Here is a 24,421-nt window from a genome sequence, read left to right on the forward strand (position 1 = left end):
CTTATGGTCTTTTTCAGGAAATGGTGTTTTATCTGTTGTTTCATTTCAAATACCATAGTTACTTTTAAAATTTCAGACCCAAAGTACCAGGAACTATTCTACTTTAAAATGAACTGATAACCACAATTTAAAAAACAACACAAGAATCAGAGTTCATTGTTGTCATCTGTCCATAAAACAGCCAATTCTCACACAGAAAACACCCTCAGGGTAACACAGAACATTAAAATAATGCAATAAATATTAACTAAATAATAGAAAACGTAGCAGAAACAACAAAAAATGTATACAAAATATTATCATATATATGCGATGTGTCATGCAGGGACTTCTGGGATTGCCCTTTTACGTTTTTTTTTTTTTTTTTTTTTTTTTTTTACCAACAATAATGCAATCATTTATAACATTTACTGACAAAAATCATAATTTTGAAAGCACTTTATTGTAAAATTTGATATAATGCAATGTTTTTTACCGCTTATAGTAGCTTAGTAGCACTTGTGCCTTTTTTGGTAACATTATTTTAAGGGTCTGTAATTATGCGGTATTTGAGCATTAACACGCAGCTAGTTGATGAGTAATTAAACATACAGTAAAGGCATATTATCCATTATTTATGCGGTAGTTAACTTTAACAAACCAGTAATTAATAATGAACTAAAAGAGCATAGCAGTATTTATCAAACATTTGAAGGAATGAACTTTGAATAATGAATAAGCAGAAATGATCCTAAAGGTTAGATGAATGTACACTTTAGGATTACACTTCAGTCCAAAGTTACTTTTAGTCAGCAGAATGTCTTGAGGAGCATCAAAATAAAGTGTTAGCAGATATTAAGCAGACAGTCTACTACTCTGAATTAGTTGACATAGTTGAAAAGTTACTTAGTTATTCGAATGTCTTATTTTATTTCTAAGGGGACCATTGAAATAAGTGTCACCCCTTTTAGCCAGCTTACAACTTAAACATTTGTTTGTGTAGTAAGTGATTTACATGTTATATTTCTGTGATTTACCATCTATTACGTAAACTGAATGATATGAATCATTATGTTTAATTGTTTTTTCTTTTTTCTTTTTCAGTTGAATAATAAATTCATTACATTTGTCTTACTGCATAAATAATGATTAATATTCCTTTAATATATGTTCAGTTAATCATTAATTATTGGTGTGTTAAAACTTAAAACGTTGACGTTTTAACAAAAGTTTTACCCTTTATGCATTACAGCATCGAAAAATACCAATATTTATTTATTACTAAAAAAAGCACTAAATTTTTTTTAAACTTGTAGGATTATGTACATTTATAAATCTATAGTTATATAATAAATTAGTATTTGAAACAACCCATGACATTTATCTTTTAAAATATGTTTTATTCTATCTCTGTTACATTTAAAATGTTCAAGGGTTGAATAAAGGTCAGTGCTGAAATATAAAAATTGATAGCCTTAAAGGGTTAATTCACCCAAAAATGAAATTGTTGTCATTAATGACTCACCCTAATGTCGTTCCACACCCGTAAGACCTCCGTTCATCTTCAGAACACAGTTTAAGATATTTTATATTTAGTCTGAGAGCGTATCTAAGTTTATGCATATTATACTGTCCATGTCCAGAAAGGGAATAAAAACATCATCAAAGTAGTCCATATGTGACATCAGTTGGTTCATTTGAATCTTTTGAAGCATCGAAAATACATTGTGGTCCAAAAATAACAAAAACTACGACTTTATTCAGCATTGTCTTCTCCTCTGTTTGTTTGTTTTCAATCCTCAAAAAAAAGATTAGAACGTTTATGAATCAGTGAATTGATTCATGATTCACGTGCCAAACCATAGATATCCATAATAAAGGCTAGATGTCTTACAGCGGAGTCACCATCATTATCACCGGCGGCCATCTTGTCACAGGCAAGCTTTCTGTCGGGCTCTGTGGAACCTGATGTAAGATGAGTGATCTGTACAAACATAAATACTCTTATCTCGCTGAAATCTCAATGGATTTACAAATGGTTTGGTTTCTTACAAACGTTATTAACATGGCTACAAATCTGGATGCTTTAACACGTTGAAATTGCGGCTTTTCGTTTCGATAAACGACTTAATCGTGTAGCTTGTGTATCAAGGCTATAACTTACGTGCACGTTATCAAGACTGAGACCACAATCGAGCTGTTCAATTATATAGGTTTTATTGACACCAATAATGATTTTATGACAACCAATCTTTTGTCTAGTTAAAATAAACTTAGTTTGCATTTTTTTTTGTTTTAATAAAAAAAAAAATATATATATATATATTTATATATATATATATATATTTATATATATATATATATATATATATATATATATATATATATATGCCTATATTTTATTATAATTGTGATATTCTTATTATATATATATAAAGCTAGCTCTGAAAAAAAAAGCTCATGTTGCCATTCGGTACACAGTTTAAGTAGCCTATATATTGATTTAACATAAATACATATTGAAGTCCATGGTTATAATTATTCATAAGTATGTAGTGTCATAACTACATCTCTGACGTTTATAACAAATGAAACAGTTTGAAAATCGGTTGAAAATTGAGCAAGTTATGGCTATTTAAAAGTACATGCACCATTAAAACACACTGTTACGAGTGAGCGAGCTGGCTATGACAAGATGGCTGCCAGTTGCGGACAGCGACCTCCATTGGACAACAGCGCGCACGAGACATCTAGCCTTTATTATGGATATCTGTGTGCCAAACTGCTGAAATCACGTGACATTGGCGAGCCGAATCATGAATCAATTCGCTGATTCATAACCATTTGAATCTTTATTTGAGGATTGAAAACAAACAGGGAAGAGAAGACAATGCTGAATAAAGTCATAGTTTTTGTGATTTTTGAACCACAATGTATTTTCGATGGTTCAAGATATTCTAATTAACTAACTGATGTCACATATGGACTACTTTGATGATGTTTTTATTCCCTTTCTGGACATGGACAGTAAAGTGTGCATGCACTTGGATACGCTCTCGGACTAAATATAAAATATCTTAAACTGTGTTCCGAAGATGAACAGAGGTCTTACGGATGTGTCATTAATAACAAAAATTTCATTTTTGGGTGAACTTACCCTTTAACAAATACAAATTTGCACCACATCACATGGTTTACAGTGATCATTAATATTTGTACCAAATAATATATATTGATATTGAAATTCTGAGCTTGAAGGTCAATGTTAGTGTTAACAATGAAATATTGATTAAAAATTGAAAGCAAAACTCCTCATGTAGTCCAAAAAAACCTGAATGATTTCAAAAAGAAATGAAAAGAGGAAATGCATGGTGGCGATTGGGGTCATGCGCATTGACTTTTATAAGATTCGAACATTTTACAAGTAATATTTATTTACATTTGTAAAACATACTAAACAGTCATCTTTATCAAATAATGCACCAACGGTCTAATAATTGCAACAGTAATGGAAACACCATTTCTGGAAAATGACCCATGTCTGTTAGAATGAAAGAGTATTTTCTCATGTCACATTACCCTACCAGCTGTCTAATAGCTAACGCATTTGTAGATTTGACTGATTTACGGCTTGATTAGTTCATATAATCCGCATTAGAATTGAGTGTCCCTGTGGAATAAGGAGAATTGTGAATTGTTTCTGTGCAGTTGTGTGTTTGTTAAAAACATCGACTTGTTTTCCAAGTTCATTATTCCTACGGGAATTATTAAGAGAACGTTTGAGCTACTTAGAGCTCTCATTCAGGTTGTACTCTGAAATTAATGAGGGTTTTAAACATATTGAAATTATGTCTTTGATGAAGACCTGCATACATTACCATTCTTTTGCATAATTAAGCATGCTGTCTTTAGAAAATTTCACATGAAAGATTCCATCCGTTTTAGCCCACGAAAAATAAAAGCACCTGTGTCAGTGTGTGATTCTGCTTTGTGTTCAATATCGAGAACACCTTGATATAGCCTGTTGAAAAATCCATGGCCGTTTTAGAGAAGAATTTGGCCTTATTTATGATTGGCATCAATTTCACCCAAATGAAAGTGTGTTAGATTTTATAGAGTTTTTAATAAGTTAAAATTTGTTAATTTCAGTTAATTTCATGTATATTTTTATTGTTTTATTTTTATCTTTTATTAACAGTTTAATATATTTTCCTGGATTCAAATCAGACTTTCTTATCACAATCTTTATTTCTTTTTCAGTCTTCCTCTTGGAAATTAACTCCCACCCATGACAAATCAATCCTTGCCTTGCCTGTTGACACTGTACAAATGGTGATTTTGTTGTGTGAATTGTCTCCAAGAGGCAACATGCATACATTTATAAAAGACCCCTTTTTATGTTTATAAAGAGTCCCATTATCCCTTCTGTGGATTTTCATGATCAGCATGCTGAATGTTTTGTGTCTGTACAGGCGGAGAGCACAGGGGACAGCACACATCACCCCAGAGAGACCACCAACATGAAGACTCAAACTGTAGCTTCGTACTTCAGAGTAAGAATTTTTAAGACCTAATAGTGATGAAAACCATTCAAATGGTCACACTCGTGTTCACAAACTTGCTTTTTTTCACTGTACTTTACAGTATTCTCTAATGGACCTGTTATCAAAGATGGTGGCCGGCCAGCCCCACTTTGTGCGTTGCATAAAACCCAATAATGACCGTCAAGCCAACAAGTTCGACAGGGAGAAGGTTCTTATCCAACTACGCTACACTGGAATTCTAGAGACAGCCAAGATCCGCAGACAGGGTTACTCTCACCGGATTCTCTTCAACAACTTCATTGAGAGGTCAGACAGATAATATAATGATCATATACATTTTGTATAAACCCCTTTTCCATCTATATGGTGTCTGTGTTGGTGCTGGAGCCTGCCAAGGGAGCTCATAACCAGGCTGTGTTACCACTTATTTGAAGACTGAACAATGACGTAATGAGACTACACTCTTATAAATAAAGGTTATTTATTGCCATTGGTGGTTCTATGAAGAAACATTCAATTTGTACACTTATTTCATCTTGGACATTTGACACTAATTCCAACAGTAATCTTTTATCTCTACTGGAACTTTCTATTGGTATTACATGTACAGTACTCAAGTTTCTGTTAGTTTATGTGTGTTCATCCTCTGTGGCTCACCACAGGGATCTATTCTAGCACTCCTACTATTCTCATTATACATGTTACCTTTGGGATCAATTATGAGTAGATTTGGAGTCTTGTACCATTACTATATGTAGATAATTCTGCATAACAGATAGGAAGCCTGTCTTCACAAACTCAAACTGTGGCTCACTATCAATTTTATGCTGCTTAACAACGATAAAACCCAAATTATCCAATTTGGGCCAAAAGAGCACTCTGATGAAAACTCTGACATTAAAGAGTTAGTTCAACCAAAAATGAATATGTGATATTTATCTGTTTACCCCCAGGGCATCCAAGATGTAGGTGTGTTTGTTTCTTCAGTAGAACACAAATGAAGATTTAACTCCAACCATTGCTCGCATAATGCATGTCAATGGGGTCAATAGCGATTATAGTATATATTTACATAGATGCCTCATTTGACCGATCCGCGCCATCCGCACAGACACTAACTAGGAATCTATTTATATATCTATGATCGTGCCGGGTTTTTGACCTTCTTCGAAGAAAGTAATGGCATAGGGAATACTAGATGATATTTGTCTGATATGAGGTAAAACAAATATAACACAAATACTGTGGTTTCTCTGAGAAACCGATCGTTTAATGTCTTAAGACATCAGTGTCGCCACAAGCCGCTGTGTTTAATATGGATTCGTATGTCTATATGTTTTTTACTCTCATAGTGGCTCTCATAGAAAAAAAACCATTGACATGCATTATGCGAGCAACGGTTGGAGTTAGAAATCTTCATTTGTTTTCTACTGAACAAACAAACACACCTACATCTTGGATGCCATAGGGGTAAGCAGATAAACATCAAAATTGCATTTTTGGGTGAACTATCCCCTTTTTTTTTTATCCCCATGGCATGTCCACTAAAGTATTTTTATCCAACTGAAAATGGTAGGCGCACTGCTGAAAATGCCTAGACATTTATCTTGCTATGATACGTAATATCCACGGAAGTATAACTAGTATCTCTTGCAACCTTGCACAACATTCCCTTAAAATTTTCTAAATGTGACGAAAATCCCAAACATTTATACAATCGTAGGGACGTTCCTAAAACGCCCTCTTTTAGTTATGAAAGTGCAGCAGTTCAAGGTTCCTTATATGACTTTAGGACATTACAAAGAGGACATTTGGGACATCAACAGAACATTCCCATGCTGTTCCCGGTTAGTCAGAGGGGGACCTTTCTTTTGGGAATGCACTACAACATATCTTGTTCAGTGTAGTGGTCTCTAACGCCCGTCTGCAGTGCATGTGTGGTGCGTATTTTTTTCTGTACCCATGTTAACGGACAGTGTTGGGTAAGTTACTCTAAAAAAGTAATTTATTACTAGTTACTAATTACATCTTCAATAGTGTAATTAGATTACTGTACAAATTACTCTCTGCAAAAAGTATTTAATTACTTATTACTAATTACTTTTTAATTACTTTCTAAATCAACCCTCGAGTTAAGCAATTCAAGGTTAGACATGAAACGGCTCTTTCAAATACATAATATAAAACTACAAAAAATTACTCTTATTAACTGACCAAAGTATTACAAATTTGAGAAGGATACATAAAAACATGCATTTTAAAGTTAGACTATAAATGTTGATGTTAAGTCCACTATTGAATTATGCATAATTATATATAGTATTTAGTTCAATTACATCAGAAGTAACTGTAATTAAATTACAGAAAAAATAAGAGTAATCCCTTACTTTACTTTTTCAAGGGAAAAGTAATTAAATTACAGTAACTAATTACTTAGTAACTAGTTACACCCAACACTGTTAACGGATTACAACTTTTACACTGCACGTGGATGCTGTCCGTCAGTCCGTTCCAGGTGCGTTGCGTCTGCAGCAGTGCAACGATCGTTTTTGTACCGAGTCTATTTTTTGCTGTGCTGCGCTGCTGTATTAAAGTGATTTAATTTCACACATCCTCCGTCTGCAGTGCATGTGCGGTGCGTGTGGCGTATGCGGTGCAGGATCCGCACACTGTGTTGTAATTTCACATATGCTGCGTTTCCACAAACACAGCATTTATTAATTATTTTTTATTTAAAATCCAATAGTTGTTACTGAACATGGCTAATTTTTTTTACTCTTTCATTAGAATTCAGGTTAACGTACTACATTTAAACAACATTTTATTCAAATCATTAATTCATATTTATATAACCTCGTACTTCAGATTTAGCTCACACAAGTGGCAAAACATTTAAACATAGGTTATAGCCTAAAAATCACAAACATTTTAAATTAGAAACTTACAAAAATATACTCGTTTTAAAGTCAACGTGGCTTTTTTTGTTGGCTTTTGTGCTGTCTCTCCACGCCAACTACTGCAATTAGACACAGGTGTTATTCACTTGACCTACTTACTCCCCGCTATGCCCCATACCTTCTCTCCCGCTACAGACCTCGCGAAACCACGCCCCCTCCGCCACACCTATGTTTAAATGTTTTGCCACTTGTGTGAGCTAAATCTAAAGTACTAGGCTATATAAATATGAAATAATGATTTGAATAAAATGTTGTTTAAATGTAGTACATTAACCTGACTTCTATGAAAGAGTAAACAAAGAGAATTGCAATTCTGACGAGCCATGTTCAGTAATAACCTTTGGATTTTAAATAAAAAAATAATGAATAAATGCTGTGTATGTGGTATGCAACAGCGGATCAGCAAATGCAGCATATGTGAAAGCACAACAGGGCATGCGGATCCTGCACCGCATACGCAACGCAACGCAACACGGGCGTAACACTACATTCCCCTTGTTCCCTTCTACATTCATGTTTGCAGGACCTTTAGGGGACCAAACTAGAATGTAATTTTTTGTTCCTATTTAGGTCCTTCCATCACATTTACTGAATGTTTGTGTAAATCAATGTGAATCAATTTGCTTTGCAAATGAGGGTCAGTAAAACACAGGATTTGCGCAAAAGTTGCTTCTTAAAGATAGATCAATACCGACTGTTTTTCCAACTTTTTATTCAGAATATGCAAGTACCATACATTATAGTTGTGAATGTATGTAAATCCCCTTTGTGAATGTGCTTGTTAGCACGCTGATGGCTAATATGGCTAAAGTTACCTTTGCCTCTGACTGTATTCACAAAGATCAGTGCTATGTTATGAGTTTTACTTTAATGTAATAAAAGCACACTTTTGAATTCTACAGGCGGTGAGCATTTCCGGGCTAAAAATGGTAATGGACAATGGTAGCTTTAGCCACATTCTGGGTCGATCACATTTCTGAATAAAATAAGGTCCTCTAAACATTCCAAAAACATCCTGATCCACATCATGACAGCCTCGGAACATTCTGAGAACATTACTAAGTGACATCTTTGACACCAGCGGGGACGTTCTGAGAATGTTCTGGGAACATTTCTAGTGGGGTCATGCCATAGTTAGCGCTAGCTTTTATAATCTTCACTGGTTAGCCAACCTTTTTAAGCAGGGGTTTTAAGTTTTGAAACTGTATTTCATGCTTTCAATTCAACACAACTTGATTACTGTAATTCATTCTCTCTCCTCCATCTCTCTTCTCCAAATTCTCCAAAATGAGGAGCTTTTCAATATGATGATCATATCACACCAATTCTACACTCTGCACTGGTTCCCAGCCTGATACCGAATTGATTTTAAAATTCTATTATTTGTTTATAAAGCTCTTAATAATCAAAAGGGTTCCTCTATGGTATCGCTGCAAACTTCCACTTTTGGAACCTTTATTTTTAAGAGTGTACACATCCTGCCCACAAACAAACATATTGTTATTAAAAAATATTTTAACAATGTAATTTAATTCAGAATCCATTATGCCATCACATCCTGGCTTTGATGCAGCTGTCAAAATTGTATTATATACATGGCAAGTAAAATTCAAAGACTAGGAGCTTGTTCTGCATACAAGAACCACCTTTTTGACCACCAGTTCCAGTTCCATCTCTAACACATTGCCGGTGAAAAAGGGATTGCCTCCTGGGTGTAGAATTTCTCAGTTGTTATGTGCAGTGTTTTACTAACCATTGGGATTTTTCAGGTACTCTATATTAGCATTTAGAGCCAATGAAGAGCCAGCAATGAATCCAGAGACATGTGCGGTTATTTTGGAGAAGGCCAAACTAGAAAACTGGGTTCTGGGCAAAACAAAGGTTTGTTAAAGAAAAGCATTCATAGCTACTGCAGTTGATGTTTAACAAAGCTTATAACTATGATTATTTGTTCAGGTCTTTCTTAAGTACTATCATGCGGAGCAGCTGAATCTGATGATGAGGCAAACCACGGACCGGATTGTTCTAGTCCAGGCATGCGTCCGGGGCTGGCTGGCATTCAGACGATATCGTTTGATCCTAGAAAAAAGAGAACAAAGTGCCGTGGTGTTACAAGCAGGTGAACTCATTTTGTTGACTGGATGTTAAAATGCAACAGTCCTAGAGAGTAAGCATTGATCAGAGGCGGACAGTAGTGAAGTATTGTTACTTTCTACTCAAGTACATTTTTTTCTTTGGAAAACTTTTACTTCACTACATTCCAAAGCAAAATGTCATACTTTTTACTGCACTATGTTTCATAAATATGTTTTTTTTTTTTTACCTTTAATACTTAATAACATAAAAAATATATATTTTCTTACTTGAGTAAAATATTTTTTGATGTAATTAAGTATAAAATTATATTCAGTATGAAACCTAGTGCAGTAAAAAAATATAATAATGCTTTGGAATGTAGTGAAGTAAAAGTTGAACTCTGCTAAAGTACATATGCTTGAAAAATGTACTTGAGTAAAAAAAAAAACTACTTCACTACTGTCGGCCTCTGTCATTGATGCCACTTCCCCGCTGGAACACGCCCCCTCACCCGGACTAAGTCGCAAAAAAGCTGCTGCTTGACTGGAGTTAATAAACTGAGTAAAACAAAATATCTTACACTCTAAAAAATGCTGGGTTAAAACAACCCAAGTTGGGTTGAAAATGCACCGACCCAACAATTGGGTTGTTTTAACCCAATGGTTGAGTTGTTCTTACCCAGCAATTGGGTTGTCTTTAGCAACATTTAACCCAACCACTGGGTTAAAACAACTCAACCACTGGGTTAAAACAACTCAACCATTGGGTTAAAACAACTCAATTGTTGGGTCGGTGCATTTTCAACCCAACTTGGGTTGTTTTTAACCCAGCATTTTTTAGAGTGTATGATTAAATTAAAGGTTGAACTTGATATAAGTGTTCTTACAACTTACCAAAGATCCAGTGATCCTGCGTAGCTATTGACACGCAGCCAGGAATCGTGTTTCCTGACATTTATATGAGCTTGATTTCATTGCCGGGGAAATACATAAAGCAAATTGCCTGTGAACACTTTAAATAAATACAACGCAGGTAGGTCTAAATCTGGGTGATCACTTATATCAAAGTTATTTGTATCGTCATAAAACTTGTAGTTTTTGTCAGTGTTTATTTAAAACATCAAATTAGGCAGAATATGTGATGGTCAATATTTAATTGATGAGTTGTCAAAACAATATATAACACAATTTATAGGGTATGATTTTACCCCAAAATTTAACATATTTAGACAAAATGATAACTGCAAATCCATGTTTCACTGCCTGGAGTCCAGTTGTTTCTGTGAATTTCAGCGATCCATTTGCTTCTCTTTTCTGTAGCTTTCGGAAGTTCGTAAAAAATATACCTCTGATTTCTTGTCCAATCTGTTTGTACAGTCAATCTCAAAGCTGTGTTTGGGTGTTTTTCATGGCATTTACGCTAAAAAGCTATTCTGCCTTTTTGCCACTTAGTGGACTTAACCACATCAACTCTTCTTAAATCTTTTAAAATCTTCTTTCTTCTAGCATACAGAGGACACAAAGTACGCAAAAAAGTGGCTGATGACAAAAGCAAAGCAAAGTCTGAAGTTGTTTTAACCCAATTTCAAGCTTGTAAGACAAAACATCATAAACGTATCGAAGACACTGTATTGAATAGGTTTAGAAGTCATACACGATCACTAAATCACACCCTTTTCGTGCAGTGTGCAGAGGATATCTGGCAAGGCAGAAATACAAGGAGTTACTAGAGGAGAAGAACAAAGCTGCTGCAAAGATCCAGGCCCATTACAGGGGACACAAAGAGAGGAAGAGCTTTAAGAGGAAAAAGTAAGACCTATGCTTATGCCATCTGATGTTATTCTTTTACTCGTAGATTTGCTTAAAGAATCCATAATTTTCAGTCAAAGGTAATTTTTAATTCTCTCTTATAAAACTATTTTTCTTACTGCTACCTTGTGCTTCCAAGCTATGTCTTAATTCAATTTTTTTTTTTTTTTTGATTTTTTTTTTTTGCTTTAACTGGTGACTCCTGAGTCTCAAGCTATCTAACAAAAAATGTATATGGTAATTAATAAAATGGTGAACATGAGGTTGCCAAGCTATGCCAACTTGTGTTGGTATGAAAAGTGATAAGGCATAAAGTGATATGAAAGACACCAGTAACACCGATATGTTGCCATAAACAACTGTGGTGAGTCATTAATGTTGCCAATTTGAGTCCAGGCTGAGCCAGAAGGCCTTTCTGTCTGTAGTTTGCCTGCTCTCATGCTGGCATAGGTTTCCTCTGGGTGCTCCGGTTTCCCCAACAATCCAAAGATATGCATGATAAGTAAATTTGAGACACTAAATTGTCCTCAGGTGTGAGTGCGAATGTTGCTGAGTCCCAATTTAGAGGCTGCATCCATCCTTCTAAGAACGCATTCGAAGGCTGATTGCGTCACCGTGATTGCGTTTTACTTACTTAAATATCTAATGATACAAATGTAAAAATAAAATGTAAAAAAACTAAAGGTGCCCCGTTTCCACTGAAATTACCCAGAACAATTTGTACCAGGACCTTTTTTTACAGGAACTTTTCCCCCCCAGACCTGCCAATGTCTGCAGTTCCCGTGCTGTCAAAAGTACCGTGAGGATTAGGCAAATTAGTCCGGTGATGTAGGGCTGCGCGTGACTGCTCCTCCCTGTCAGCGATGATGGACATTAAGATTAAGAAATGATTTCATTTTTGCACGGCAGTCATGTCTGCAACAATAACAAGTATGGAGGAGATTCAAGCTGTGCTGCTTTTGCTGGTTATGTATTGGTTTACTAAAGAGGTAATTAAAACGCTGGAAAAGAGCACTGATACTAAATCATCTTCTGAAAGCTTGTAAAGCTGGATTTATGTTATTATCAGCTATTACGGACATTGACCGTGAGATGGTTGAGACAAACGCATGCCATCAGACAGAAAGAGCAAGACTGATATTTACTGAACGCGGAACGAACCTCGCAAAAGACTTGTTTGATATAAAATGCTGCATGAGCTCAACCAATCAGCACTCAGCACAAGTCCCACCCCCGAAAGTTCCTGGGCCCTCATTTATCAAGGGTGCGTACACACAGTTCTGTGCGTAGTGAGTGCGTAAGAACAGTTTAACGCAAAGTGTGGGATTTACCAACTTGTACTTATACGTAGAAATGTGTGTAAATATAAGCACACCTCTGAGCATGCTTACGCAGAGAATCTAGTGGTAAAACAGCGGTACTACACATAAAACAGCATGTAAAGGGTTACTTCAGCAATTAACATATGGCTTTGTATCTGTAGAAACCTGGGAGTATATTCGAATGATCGTGCAAAAAAAATTTTACACTAAATTTATATATATAAATAAAATTATGCAGTGTTTAAAATGACTATATATCTTTATCTATAGATTATCTATCTATATATATATATATATATAGATAGATAGATAGATAGATAGATAGATAGATAGATAGATAGATAGATAGATAGATAGATAGATAGATAGATAGATAGATAGACAGATAGACAGATAGATAGATAGATAGATAGATAGATAGATAGATAGATAGATAGATAGATAGATAGATAGATAGATAGATAGATAGATAGATAGATAGATAGATGGATATATAGATATAGATATAAAGTAATTTTAAACACAATGCGTAATTGGTTTCAAACCCTAAAAAAACAGTTGTGACAAATGTTGGATGCAATTATTTTCTTGGACCCAACCCACAGTTCCCTTACTGAAATCCTCAATAAGCCAAAATAAAATGGGGCTTGCATGCTATCATTTCCAAACAGAATTGGAGCCACAGACTGCACCCACATCGCCATAAAAGCACCGTCATAAACCAACAAATTTAATTATGTAAATAGAAAAGTGTTTCATTCTGTTCTCTGCTAGACAAATAATCATTTGTGTTGCAAATTTGTTGTTGTTGTTGTTGTTAAACGTCATTGTCGTCAACGTCAAAATGATATACTCATTTTGTGTTTGTGAAGTTCCTCTTTTTGCCATAATTGCGGTGAGGGAAAAAAAAAATCTTGTGATTTTTAAAGGGATGTGTTGTCACCATATATGGTTCATTGGAGGCGTTTCTGAATGCTAATGACTGTGAACGTGAACGAGCATGGCACTTACGCACATGTGGGATTTATCAACAACGATTGCTTACTCATGTGCGTAAGAACGGTGTACGCACGTTTGATAAATACGGATTTTCTTGTACATAGACACATTCTAAATTTCAGTCACACGATGAAATATAGAACCTTTTCTACGCACTGTTGATAAATGAGGGCCCTGAACTTTGAAAAAGTACTACCTCACAAGCAGGGCCGTTTGGAGGGGATAATTACTTCATTTAGACCAGGGGTCGCCAAGTATATTTGGCCACGGGCCAAAACTATTTTTTGCAACTAGATGGCGGGCCAGAATATAGTCAAGGGATAATTTAATAAATAAATAAATAAATAAATAAATAAAAATAACTCAAAAAATAAAAGAGGATTTGAATGAGCCCATTTTTGGCATGTTTGAGTGCTCTTAACAAACTATGTTTTACAGTATTATTTCCACTTTCCATATTGTGAATTATAAATGTATTTTAAATTGCTTGTTACACATGGAACCTATTGTAATAATTATTTGACGTCACGTTTCATACTTCTACGCTCAGAATTATTCCTTGGCATCCTCACGTAGTAAACTGCATTTTTTTCAATCGTTTGTGTTGGAGATAGGCTAAACGATTATTACATCTAGTGCAGAGTGATGTTAACATTTAAGATAGCACTGCATGCATCCTACCTGATTTTGTGAATGCAAAGCTGGTGCATCTAATCTGCAACGAAGTTGTCGCAAAGAATATAATATCAGACGACAGAGTCGAAGCATGGCACTTTTTTGCTGGTTCTTGTCAATATTTTTTGATAAAAAATAAGCTGAATTTGAGTTGTTATTGTTCACATGTTGGTGCTGACGCCCCGTGATATAGGCAAACGTTTCAATATTTCACTGTTCGTTTTATCATCATACCAGACATATTAATGACGGCTCGTTTAGGCGTGTCTAGCGATCTATTCTACAGACTCTTGAATGTCTTACAGAACTTTTCAAATTTAAAGCTCTGAATTTATCCCAGAATAAAACATTGCTGCTAAAACTTAGCTGTATTTTTTTTCAAGGCAAAATCACTAAAGACAAAATTGATTGAATGTTGATATAAATAGATTCGCACTGCCCGCTCTGAGCGGGGCTCGAACTCAGGTCTTTTCTGCACGGGAGTCTGACGCTCTAACGATGAGGCTAAATGTTTAGTTTTTTTTGGCCCGCGGGCCGGCAGTTGCCGACCACTGATTTAGATCCTGGTTCCTGTGGTAAAAACACACCGAGTACCATCCCAAAGTTCCTAGTTCCTGGGGAAAGTTCCTGCAGTGAAAACATGGCAATTGATTATGATTCCACTTTTTTAACTTTAGATGGTGTGTAATGTTGCTGTTTGAGCATAAACAACATATGCAAGTTAAAACAAACCGCAGGTAGGGACTACAATGAGCATCTTCCTAAAATGTACATAAACCCTACCCCAGAGAAACACACAACAAAGGGGATGAGGCCATGTTGGGCTGCTTTAAAAAGAAGAACAGTTGTTGAAGTACATTTAGGAGTCTCAAGCTGTTGTATCCGTCTTTTCACGTATTGCAATACAGTACGTAACACAAATGCAATAGCATGTCATAAAAGCAAGATGACAACATATCTTACAACAGTTCCCACATGAGCGGTTAATAGATTATCATGACAGAAAAATCAATGACTTGAAGATAGTTAACGCTACATAAATTTATCTGCCGTATTTCTGACTATAAGTCACACTTTTTTTCATAGTTTGGCTGGTCCTGTGACTTATAGTCAGGTGTGACTTATATATCAAATTTAATTCATACTGACTGACAAGAACATATATAAACATATAGCCGCGAGAGGGCGCTCTATGCTGCTCCTGTAGCCTACCCCTGAAAACAATAACTGAAAACAGAAAAAAACTCTTAACTGAAAAGACTGAAAGACTTAAACTTAGAAAGAACTGAACACAAACAAAATGCCCCAATAAAGAAAATCTTATTCTGCAAATTACAAACTGCATGTAGTAAAATATGCAACCAAAAATGATTCACACAGCGTTCATCTCGCGCGGCTGAGCCTCCCCCGGCAGAGAGTTCAAGCATCTGTGGACTAGTTCCTTCAGCTCTGGCCATCTTGCTTACTGTCCGTGATTAGCTTTTTTTGTTTTCCTCATTACAGTTAAAGTAACCTCTGCTTTTCGGCAGTCCCTCACAAGTTTCAAACTCACTTCAAACTTTCTTTCTTCTGCTCGGTTATGCAAAGTGAGCGGCCGCGAGCGAGTGCACGCATGCGCGCGCGGCTCCCGCTCTGCTTCTGCCCTAATGCGACTTATAGTCCAGTGCGACTTATATATGTTTTTTCCTCTTCATGACGCATTTTTTGACTGATGCGACTTATACTCCGGAGCGATTTATAGTCTGGGAAATACGGTACTTACTAACCATTCAGAAATGTCTTGTTGTATTCTACATGTTGTCACTTCTTTGTTGTCCGACGGCGAATTGAACATAATAGGCTGAACAGTCTCTGACATTTTCAGTGTGTGTCTGTGTGAGGTAATAAGAGCTGCTAACATGAGCTCTTGAAGCTCCGCCTTCTTCTGGAAAGGGGGCCGGAACAGCAGCTCATTTGCATTTAAAGGGACACAAAAACAATGGCTTTTTGATAACCTTTAAAAAAATTCAATTTGAATATCCTGTAAAAAATTATCTTTGGGGTATTTTTACATCTTAAATTAAAATTCTACAACTTAAAATATCAGCTTGTGTATCCACCTGTGGCTTGGCCATCCATCTAGGGTGTTTGCCTGCCTATGCCCAAGATGCATCTTCCCTGTAACCCTACTGGCAACCGGTTTTTGAAGTTATATGGATGGCTATACTAAACTTTTAGACAGATAATGCTGCAATTGACCAGTCTGATTCATATACTCATAGAATCAAAAATTTGACAATGCTGTGCTAGTATAAACCGATGTGTTTTACACAGAGAAGCCATGCAGAAGGAAAAGACTGAGAAAACAGAGGAAGGGACAGAGGTCCCATCAGAAGTAGAGGGTCCCATTTCAGAGGAGCCGCCACAGGAAGGTGGTGAAATGGAAATGGATGATGCTGGTGAAATGGAAATGGATGATGCTGGTGAAATGGAAATGGATGATGCTGGTGAAAAGGAAATGGATGATGCTGATGAAAAGGCTGCTGTGGTCCTCCAGAGCAACTACAGAGGCTACAAAGAAAGGAAGAAATACAAGGAGCGCCGGGAACGGAATAAGACCTTGACCGGGGATGAATTGGCCGTTTCCTCAGCCAGCCCTGAAAATGAAATTTCTGAAGAAGATTCGGATGCTATACAAGAGGAAGGGCAGGAGAAAATAGGGGAAGAAAAGAAGGAGAATGATGAAGAGGCTGCAAATGGAGAAGATGAGGACCCTGAACAGGAAGCCAAGGCAGCCACTGTTCTACAGAGCAACTTCAGAGGTCACAAAGAACGTAAAAGACTCCAGGAGGAGGGGAAGATACCGGTTAGAGGGAAGAAGGAGATGCAGAATCCTTCGGTTGATGAGGAGCTTCCTATTCCAGATCCACCACCTCCAGAAGAACTGATGGAATTCACAGAGGAAATGGAAGAGGAAGACCAGACTCCAGTTGAGCCCTCAGGAGACGATGAAGAGGCCAAAGCCGCTGTGGTCCTTCAGAGCAACTTCCGTGGCCACAAAGAGCGTAAAAGACTTCAGGATGAAGGCAAAATCCCGAGGAAAAAAACTAAAGATGATCTGGCTAATCCAGAAGCTTCAGAACCAGACATTCTCAATGATGAACTTCCACCTCCTCCATTAGAACTTGAACAAGACATGGATCTAAGTCCATCAGGGGCAGATGAAGAACATGCCGCAACTGTTTTACAAAGCAATTTCAGAGGCCACAAGGAGAGAAAGAGATTGAGAGCTGAGAGAGAAGGAGCCACAGGAAGAGGGCAAGAAATGTCAGAGGAGGTGGAGGAGCAGGAGAATGAGGAGGTTCTGGACATCACAGATGTTCAGCTAAAACGGAGGGAGGTAGAGGAAGAGGATGAGGCTGAGGAAGACGAATATGATGAGGAGCAGGCAGCCATTAAAATTCAGAGCAATTTTAGAGGTTACAAAGACAGAAAGAACCTGAAAGCTACATCACAAAAACAGGACGAAGAAGTAGAGTCGCTCTTCAAACAGGTGATTATATTTTATTACAATTTTAATTGATTTAGTGTTATAAAGGAATGGCATAAAGGTGTAAGAAGATTTAAAGAATAGCATGATACATGATGAAGTATATATATTTTTTGACTCACAAATTGAGTCTTTTACACAGAATTATTTTTTCTTTGTAACTTGCTCAGGTTACCAAGGCTTCTGAAGATTACCTTTCCCTGCAACAGAAGCTAAATGAAATCATCCTTGCCCATCAGCTCAACCCCAGCAAGAATGGGATGTTTGTGAAGGGACAAGCCATGAATGGCTATTATCAGCCACCAGGTAAACATCCCTCATAAATCACATCTCTCAGTACTTTTATCCATTCTCTCCCTAACCCCCTCCCCCAAACTGATTGGCAGACCAAAATATGGAAGCAAAAAGTGTTCAAAAACACTGTGATTTGTTCATATTCCAACCCATGATATTTTTAAAGACTAGTAATTTTTGACCAGGAACACAAAAGGTGTTACTATTGATGCTACGATGCAAAGGGAAGTGATATTGAACTGTAAATAATATATTATTAATAAATATTCTGACGCGGTTCACTGAATTTGAAGCTCAAAAAAAGCACATCCATCATAAACGTTCTCCACACTGCCCCAGGGGTTAATAATGGCCTTCTGAAGCAAATATCCATATTTAAAACTTTAAACTTTATGAAGTAAAATATCTAGCTTCTGACAGACCGTCTTCCATATTCAACTCGTAAATGGCGTGACGTATCACTTGAACGTAGGGTAACGCTTAGAACTGCGAGAAGTGTAAGTTGAATACGGAAGGCGGTCTGGGAGAAGCTAGATGTTTTACTTCATAAAGTTTTAAATTTGGATCTTTTTCTTACAAAATCCCACCCCCCAACCCCAATTAGGAAAGGTTTGTTTTTTTGTGTGGAAATGATTCACCGTAGGCCTCATTTATAAGAGCTTATGCATCTTACTTTTGGGTAAAAACTTCAATGTTCAACAAACTATGGAGATCTTTTTTTTTCTTTTTTTTTACCAGTGACTCACAGTTTTTCTTGATTGTTACACACATTTTCTGAAAGCATGCTTCATACTCAAAACTCAACACGCAATTCAAAAAACACACGCAATTGGCAAAACCCCTCAATTCTCCTGCAAAATTAAACTTACATTCAAAACAATGTTATTTCTTTTCAAAATGTTATTTTGTTTTCAAATGACACACACAAACCATGTGTAGACATTTATAAGAACCAGTTGAACACCGATGTGCTCAATGGAAAACACTATGATGAATGGAAAACTGTAAGATAAAAAAAAAAAAATTTTAAACTTCATGGTTAAACTATAAAGCACGCTTTAAATAGTGATAAATTGTGATAAATTGTACAGAATATTATTTAAATTTGATTCAACATTACCAAAATTACTCTCAAATGCTTTTTGTGGTCAGAAATTGGAGTCCATAAACTCAGATAAAGGAAGCCTACGATCAATCAGATCCAAAAAGAAATAGAAGACCTGCCCTATTTTAAAGAAAACAAGTTGACAAAAAGATGAAATCCAATATTTGGTGATAATATTGAGTAAAGAGAGATTTATAAGTTTTGTTGGCTATGGGTGGGGAAAATGTATGGGTGAGGAAAAAATCACAAATGTCAGTGAACAAACTTACTAAAGTCAGTAAGTTTTGGTCCAATGTGATAACATTTCTGGAAAAAGAAAATTGTAATTCTCAATAACTCATTATCTAAAAACTCAATATCTAAAGTGTTACTTTGAGCTTGCACTTAGAGGAGCCCTAGAATGATTTTAAACAATATGTTGAATGTTCGTTGATATCTAAATAGAGGGTATGTGGCTTATTTGAGGTCAAATATCTTCCAGAAACAGGTCCATTTGCAAGTCCATTTACAACCCTAGAAATTGTCCCTAGGATGTAATGCTCTGTTTTTGCCTTATTTGGAAGAGTCATGAGTATTAATGTGGAGTTCTGCTCTGATTGGCAGTTTCACTCAATGACAGCTAACACATTTATACCATCCGTCATGGCAACGATTTTACAAAGATAGCTTCTCAACTTTGAATCACGGACTGAACTGGGGAGCGCGTAAATATGTTGTTTGTACAGTAATGTTACAGTTTGACAGTAGAGTACTGATTTAAACATCAATTTATTTAGCCAAAGTAATGTAGAAGCCACTCAAAATAGACCCGCTGCAAAATAATCATATTTCAGTTTTAAAAAATGTATATTTATTTAACAAATTGACTAGAAGCCTTGTCAAACGACTATCATTTCAACTTAGATGAAGAAGGTGATGATCTGCGATCTGTAAGCAACTAAACAGTAGTAGTAAACGTAGTTAGTTTCTGAGTTATGTCTTAATGATAAAATATAGGCTAATTTAGATTTCAATCCATCAAAAGGGATCGACATAAGTATCTACTGTTGTATTTTATGACAACACTGGCAGGAAATAATATTAACCTTTGTCATTTGACAAACTGTTATGTGTGCTACTTGGAGTTTCCACTTGTTACTGTGCTAGCATCTTGCGTTAGATCTAGACAACACAGGGGATATTATCGAAATGTTGTCTTTCTAAGAAACTTTCAGTTTATTCCGAAATGGGTTCAACAGTCAAGAAGTGGATGAAATCACTACTTACTGCTTGCAGGAATACGGTTGAAATCAGCCCTTTCTTCAATATCAGGCACTGAGCAAATCCTGCTTGATATTGTCCCAGGTTAGAAAAACTCTCCGCGGTGAAATGGGCCGAGCAAACAAACAACTTTGAATTACTTTGTTGCGGTATCCGATTATAAACATCAAGCATGACTGTTGACATTTTTTGTCTGTGGGAAGGGTATGAAAAGTCCTCACGTCTCCTGCACAGCCTTGAACATGACATTTGTGTCCATGAGGGCTGCCATTTTCGCTATCCTCGTGTGACGCTTGTTAACCTGAACTCCCGACGGCTGCGTAGTTCCGCCTGACATGAACATGTGCTGACATGCAAATGTTGGGGGCGTACATATTAATGATCCCAGCAAATGCGTCACAGTTGGCGTTATGTTGAAAACAGCCTTTTTTTCTGTGGTGTTTTTCACAAACAAGATTCACATATGAAGGAGAAGACAATGGTCTTTGAGACTCACTGTATGTGATGCATGCATGTACTGAACTATTGTTATTTAACTTTGGCACTGTTAATAACATTTTTCATTCTAGGGCACCTTTATATGTAATCATTTAGGTCACACTTTAGTTTGGGGAACACATATCCACTTTTAACTATGACTTTTATCTAAAAACTTCAAATTTAGTTAGGTAGTTCTTGTAGTAGTTAAATTCAGGTATGGGGTAGGATTAAGGGATGTTGAATAAGGTTACGCAAAATAAGGCAATAATATGTGCTAATAAACAGTGAATTTGCTAGTAATATTCTATTGAATTAGTCCCTAATTTACATTAATATAGAATTGGTCCCCAAACTAAAGAGTTACCATCTTAATGAAGTACTAAAATGATGTTAAAGTGTATTTCTTATTCACAAGGGCTGCTTTAAATATTCACTTAGAAAACTGAATTTTTTTCGAAGGTGGAAAAAAAAACAGTTTTCCATGTGCACTACACAAACCTGCTTCTGATGGAGATTATATAGCTTTAGGAAAGCTCTACCTTAATTACACTTGCATGTTATCGATTTTATCAGCACGTGAAGTTTCCTGTCCTCTAACAATATCAAAAACTGGATGTCTAGTGCCACAAATTGGGCTCGACAAGATATGTCATCAGCAAATTCCCTCACCAGCACAGATTTACTCTTCATTTGATTTTTGTTGCGATATATCTAATTGCTTTTGGAAGGGTAATCTTGCAGATTCTATTATTCCTGATATGCACTTTGTGTCTAAATGAATCCAGATCATTCTGTCAGCAGTGATTAAGGTGTGTTTATGATGGATGCGCCCTCCTACTCTGTTTTCTTCGGTCACATAGTCTCAGTTTCTCTGAAAGCTGAACTTCTAGATTTAATTTGCTTTGTAAGTACTGTAGTCATCTGTCACATGTTTATTAATGATTTTCTGTCATTGTAAAATGTATTTGTAAGCTCCACAGTCATAATAAATAATTGTAACCTGAATCTTTGTGTGGAAACAATTATTATTATTGTTTCCACATAGTAGTGCCCTTTGAATGCCAGTCACATTTCCGTGTACATAAAAGGTCTTTAAATGCTAATCGCATTGCCCTGGCAATTACAGCAAGCATTAATATAAGAGCTGCAAATTGGCTTTATACCTCTGAGCAATCAAGAATTGCAGATGACCTTTCAAGAGACACATTCAATAAATATGACAAACTCTCCAGCCTGTTCCCACTGGTCCTGGTGGATGTTGATTAATTTTCTTTTATACCTGACTTTTCTACATGATAAACAGTGCTTGGGTTAGCAGATATTCAAATACATCAAAGGTCGTTTTTGTATCTTTTGTTTGTTGATCTCTAAGAAATATCATATCTTATAAGGTAGTATTCTCTATCAAAGACATTCTGGTGTGTAACACTAACATAGACAGCATTTTTACATGAAGGCTGTTTCTTCATACTTATCACATTTTGATGAAAATTTCATGTATCATTCATGAAAAAGGCAAACGTAAACTCTTCGCAACAGCTCAAGATAAAAAAATCAAAATTCAACAGAAATGAAAAAAATGATGGTAATGCTTTACGAGAAGGTTTTATTTGTTAACTTATACACTCACCCAGAGGATTATTAGGAACACCGTACTAATACTGTGTTTGACCCCCTTTCGCCTTCAAAACTGCCTTAATTCTACGTGGCATTGATTCAACAAGGTGCTGAAAGCATTCTTTAGAAATGTTGGCCCATATTGATAGGATAGCATCTTGCAGTTGATGGAGATTTGTGGGATGCACATCCAGTGCACGAAGCTCCCGTTCCACCACATCCCAAATATGCTCTATTGGGTTAAGATCTGGTGACTGTGGGGGCCATTTTAGTACAGTGAACTCATTATCATGTTCAAGAAACCAATTTGAGCTTTGTGACATGGTGCATTATCCTGCTGGAAGTCGTCAGAGGATGGGTACATCGTGGTCATTAAGGGATGGACATGGTCAGAAACAATGCTTAGGTAGGCCGTAAACGATGCCCAATTGGCACAAAGGGGCCTAAAGTGTGCCAAGAAAACATCCCCCACACCATTACACCACCACCAGCAGCCTGCACAGTGGAAACAAGGCATGATAGATCCATGTTCTCATTCTGTTTACGCCAAATTCGGACTCTACCGTCTGATTGTCTCAACAGAAATCGAGACCAGGTAACATTTTACCAGTCTTCAACTGTCCAATTTTGGTAAGCTTGTTCAAATTGTAGCCTCGTTTTCCTATTTGTAGTGGAGATGAGTGGTAACCAGTGGGGTCTTCTGCTGTTGTAGCTCCTCCGCCTCAAGGTTGTGTGTGTTGTGGCTTCACAAATGCTTTGCTACATACCTTGGTTGTTGCTCTTCTATCAGCTTGAATCAGTCGGCCCATTCTCCTCTGACCTCTAGCATCAACAAGGCACTTTCCCCCACAGTACTGCCGCAAACTGGATGTTTTTCCCTTTTCGCACCATTCTTTGTAAACCCTAGAAATGGTTGTGCATTAAAATCCTAGTAACTGAGCAGATTGTGAAATACTCAGACCAGCCCGACTGGCACCAACAACCATGCCACGCTCAAAATTGCTTAAATCACCTTTCTTTCCCATTCTGACATTCATTTTGGAGTTCAGGAGATTGTCTTGACCAGGACCACACTCCTAAATGCATTGAAGCAACTGCCATGTTATTGGTTGATTAGATCATTGCATTAATGAGAAATTGAACAGGTGTTCCTAATAATCCCTTTGGTGAGTGTACATTGGTTATGAACTAAGTATGTTATATGTTCCTATTTAGGTATACATTTTTTATACCTGAAATATACCTTTAACTGTACTTGGGCCCCAATCACACAGAACGCGTTTTTCAGGTTCGAAAACGTGAGGCGCACTGCACTGCCTTTGGTTGGCGTTTTTTTAATTTAGAAAAGAGCAATGCGCTTTGTTATTTAAAAAAAATAATAATAATTGTTTCTAGGCAACCCCTGAATCAGCTGTCCTGTTAGTCAAATCAAGTTAACGGTCAACACAACGGAAGGCCCGCCTCTCCATTCATTCGTTTGGACAGAAAATAAACGCGATGGCGTCGGGCACTTTTCCGCTGGGAGTTGATTTTTTTTTCAACTTCGTGCGCGGAGCGCTCCTTCAAGAACGCGAGGCCTTAAGCTGCAATATGTAAAAATGTTTACAGTAAAATATCAAAAAACAAACAGGCCAATGTTATATATTTTGTTCAGTTGAGTACTTGAAATATCCCAAATGTTTCCAACTATTTTTTAATCTTGAAAAAATTGCCTATGTTCAGTACAAGTAGACAACACAAAACACAAAAATATTCATATACACTTTAGGAACATAT

General features: G+C 36.5%; 1 protein-coding gene across 1 annotated transcript in view; it reads left to right on the top strand.

Moving 5' to 3' along the window:
- myo3a (myosin IIIA) overlaps window positions 1–24,421 on the top strand; it is a 117,954-nt gene that overhangs the window by 86,613 nt on the left and 6,920 nt on the right. The window contains exons 24-32 of the mRNA XM_067435573.1: window positions 4,240–4,311; window positions 4,452–4,532; window positions 4,624–4,829; window positions 9,250–9,361; window positions 9,437–9,599; window positions 11,062–11,148; window positions 11,241–11,364; window positions 16,674–17,892; window positions 18,060–18,195. Of these exons, the coding sequence (XP_067291674.1) occupies window positions 4,240–4,311; window positions 4,452–4,532; window positions 4,624–4,829; window positions 9,250–9,361; window positions 9,437–9,599; window positions 11,062–11,148; window positions 11,241–11,364; window positions 16,674–17,892; window positions 18,060–18,195 (2,200 nt within the window). The remainder of the gene's footprint in view (window positions 1–4,239; window positions 4,312–4,451; window positions 4,533–4,623; window positions 4,830–9,249; window positions 9,362–9,436; window positions 9,600–11,061; window positions 11,149–11,240; window positions 11,365–16,673; window positions 17,893–18,059; window positions 18,196–24,421) is intronic.

The sequence above is a fragment of the Pseudorasbora parva genome, chromosome 24 (genome assembly GCF_024679245.1).
Source record: "Pseudorasbora parva isolate DD20220531a chromosome 24, ASM2467924v1, whole genome shotgun sequence".
Classification (NCBI taxonomy): Eukaryota; Metazoa; Chordata; class Actinopteri; order Cypriniformes; family Gobionidae; genus Pseudorasbora; species Pseudorasbora parva.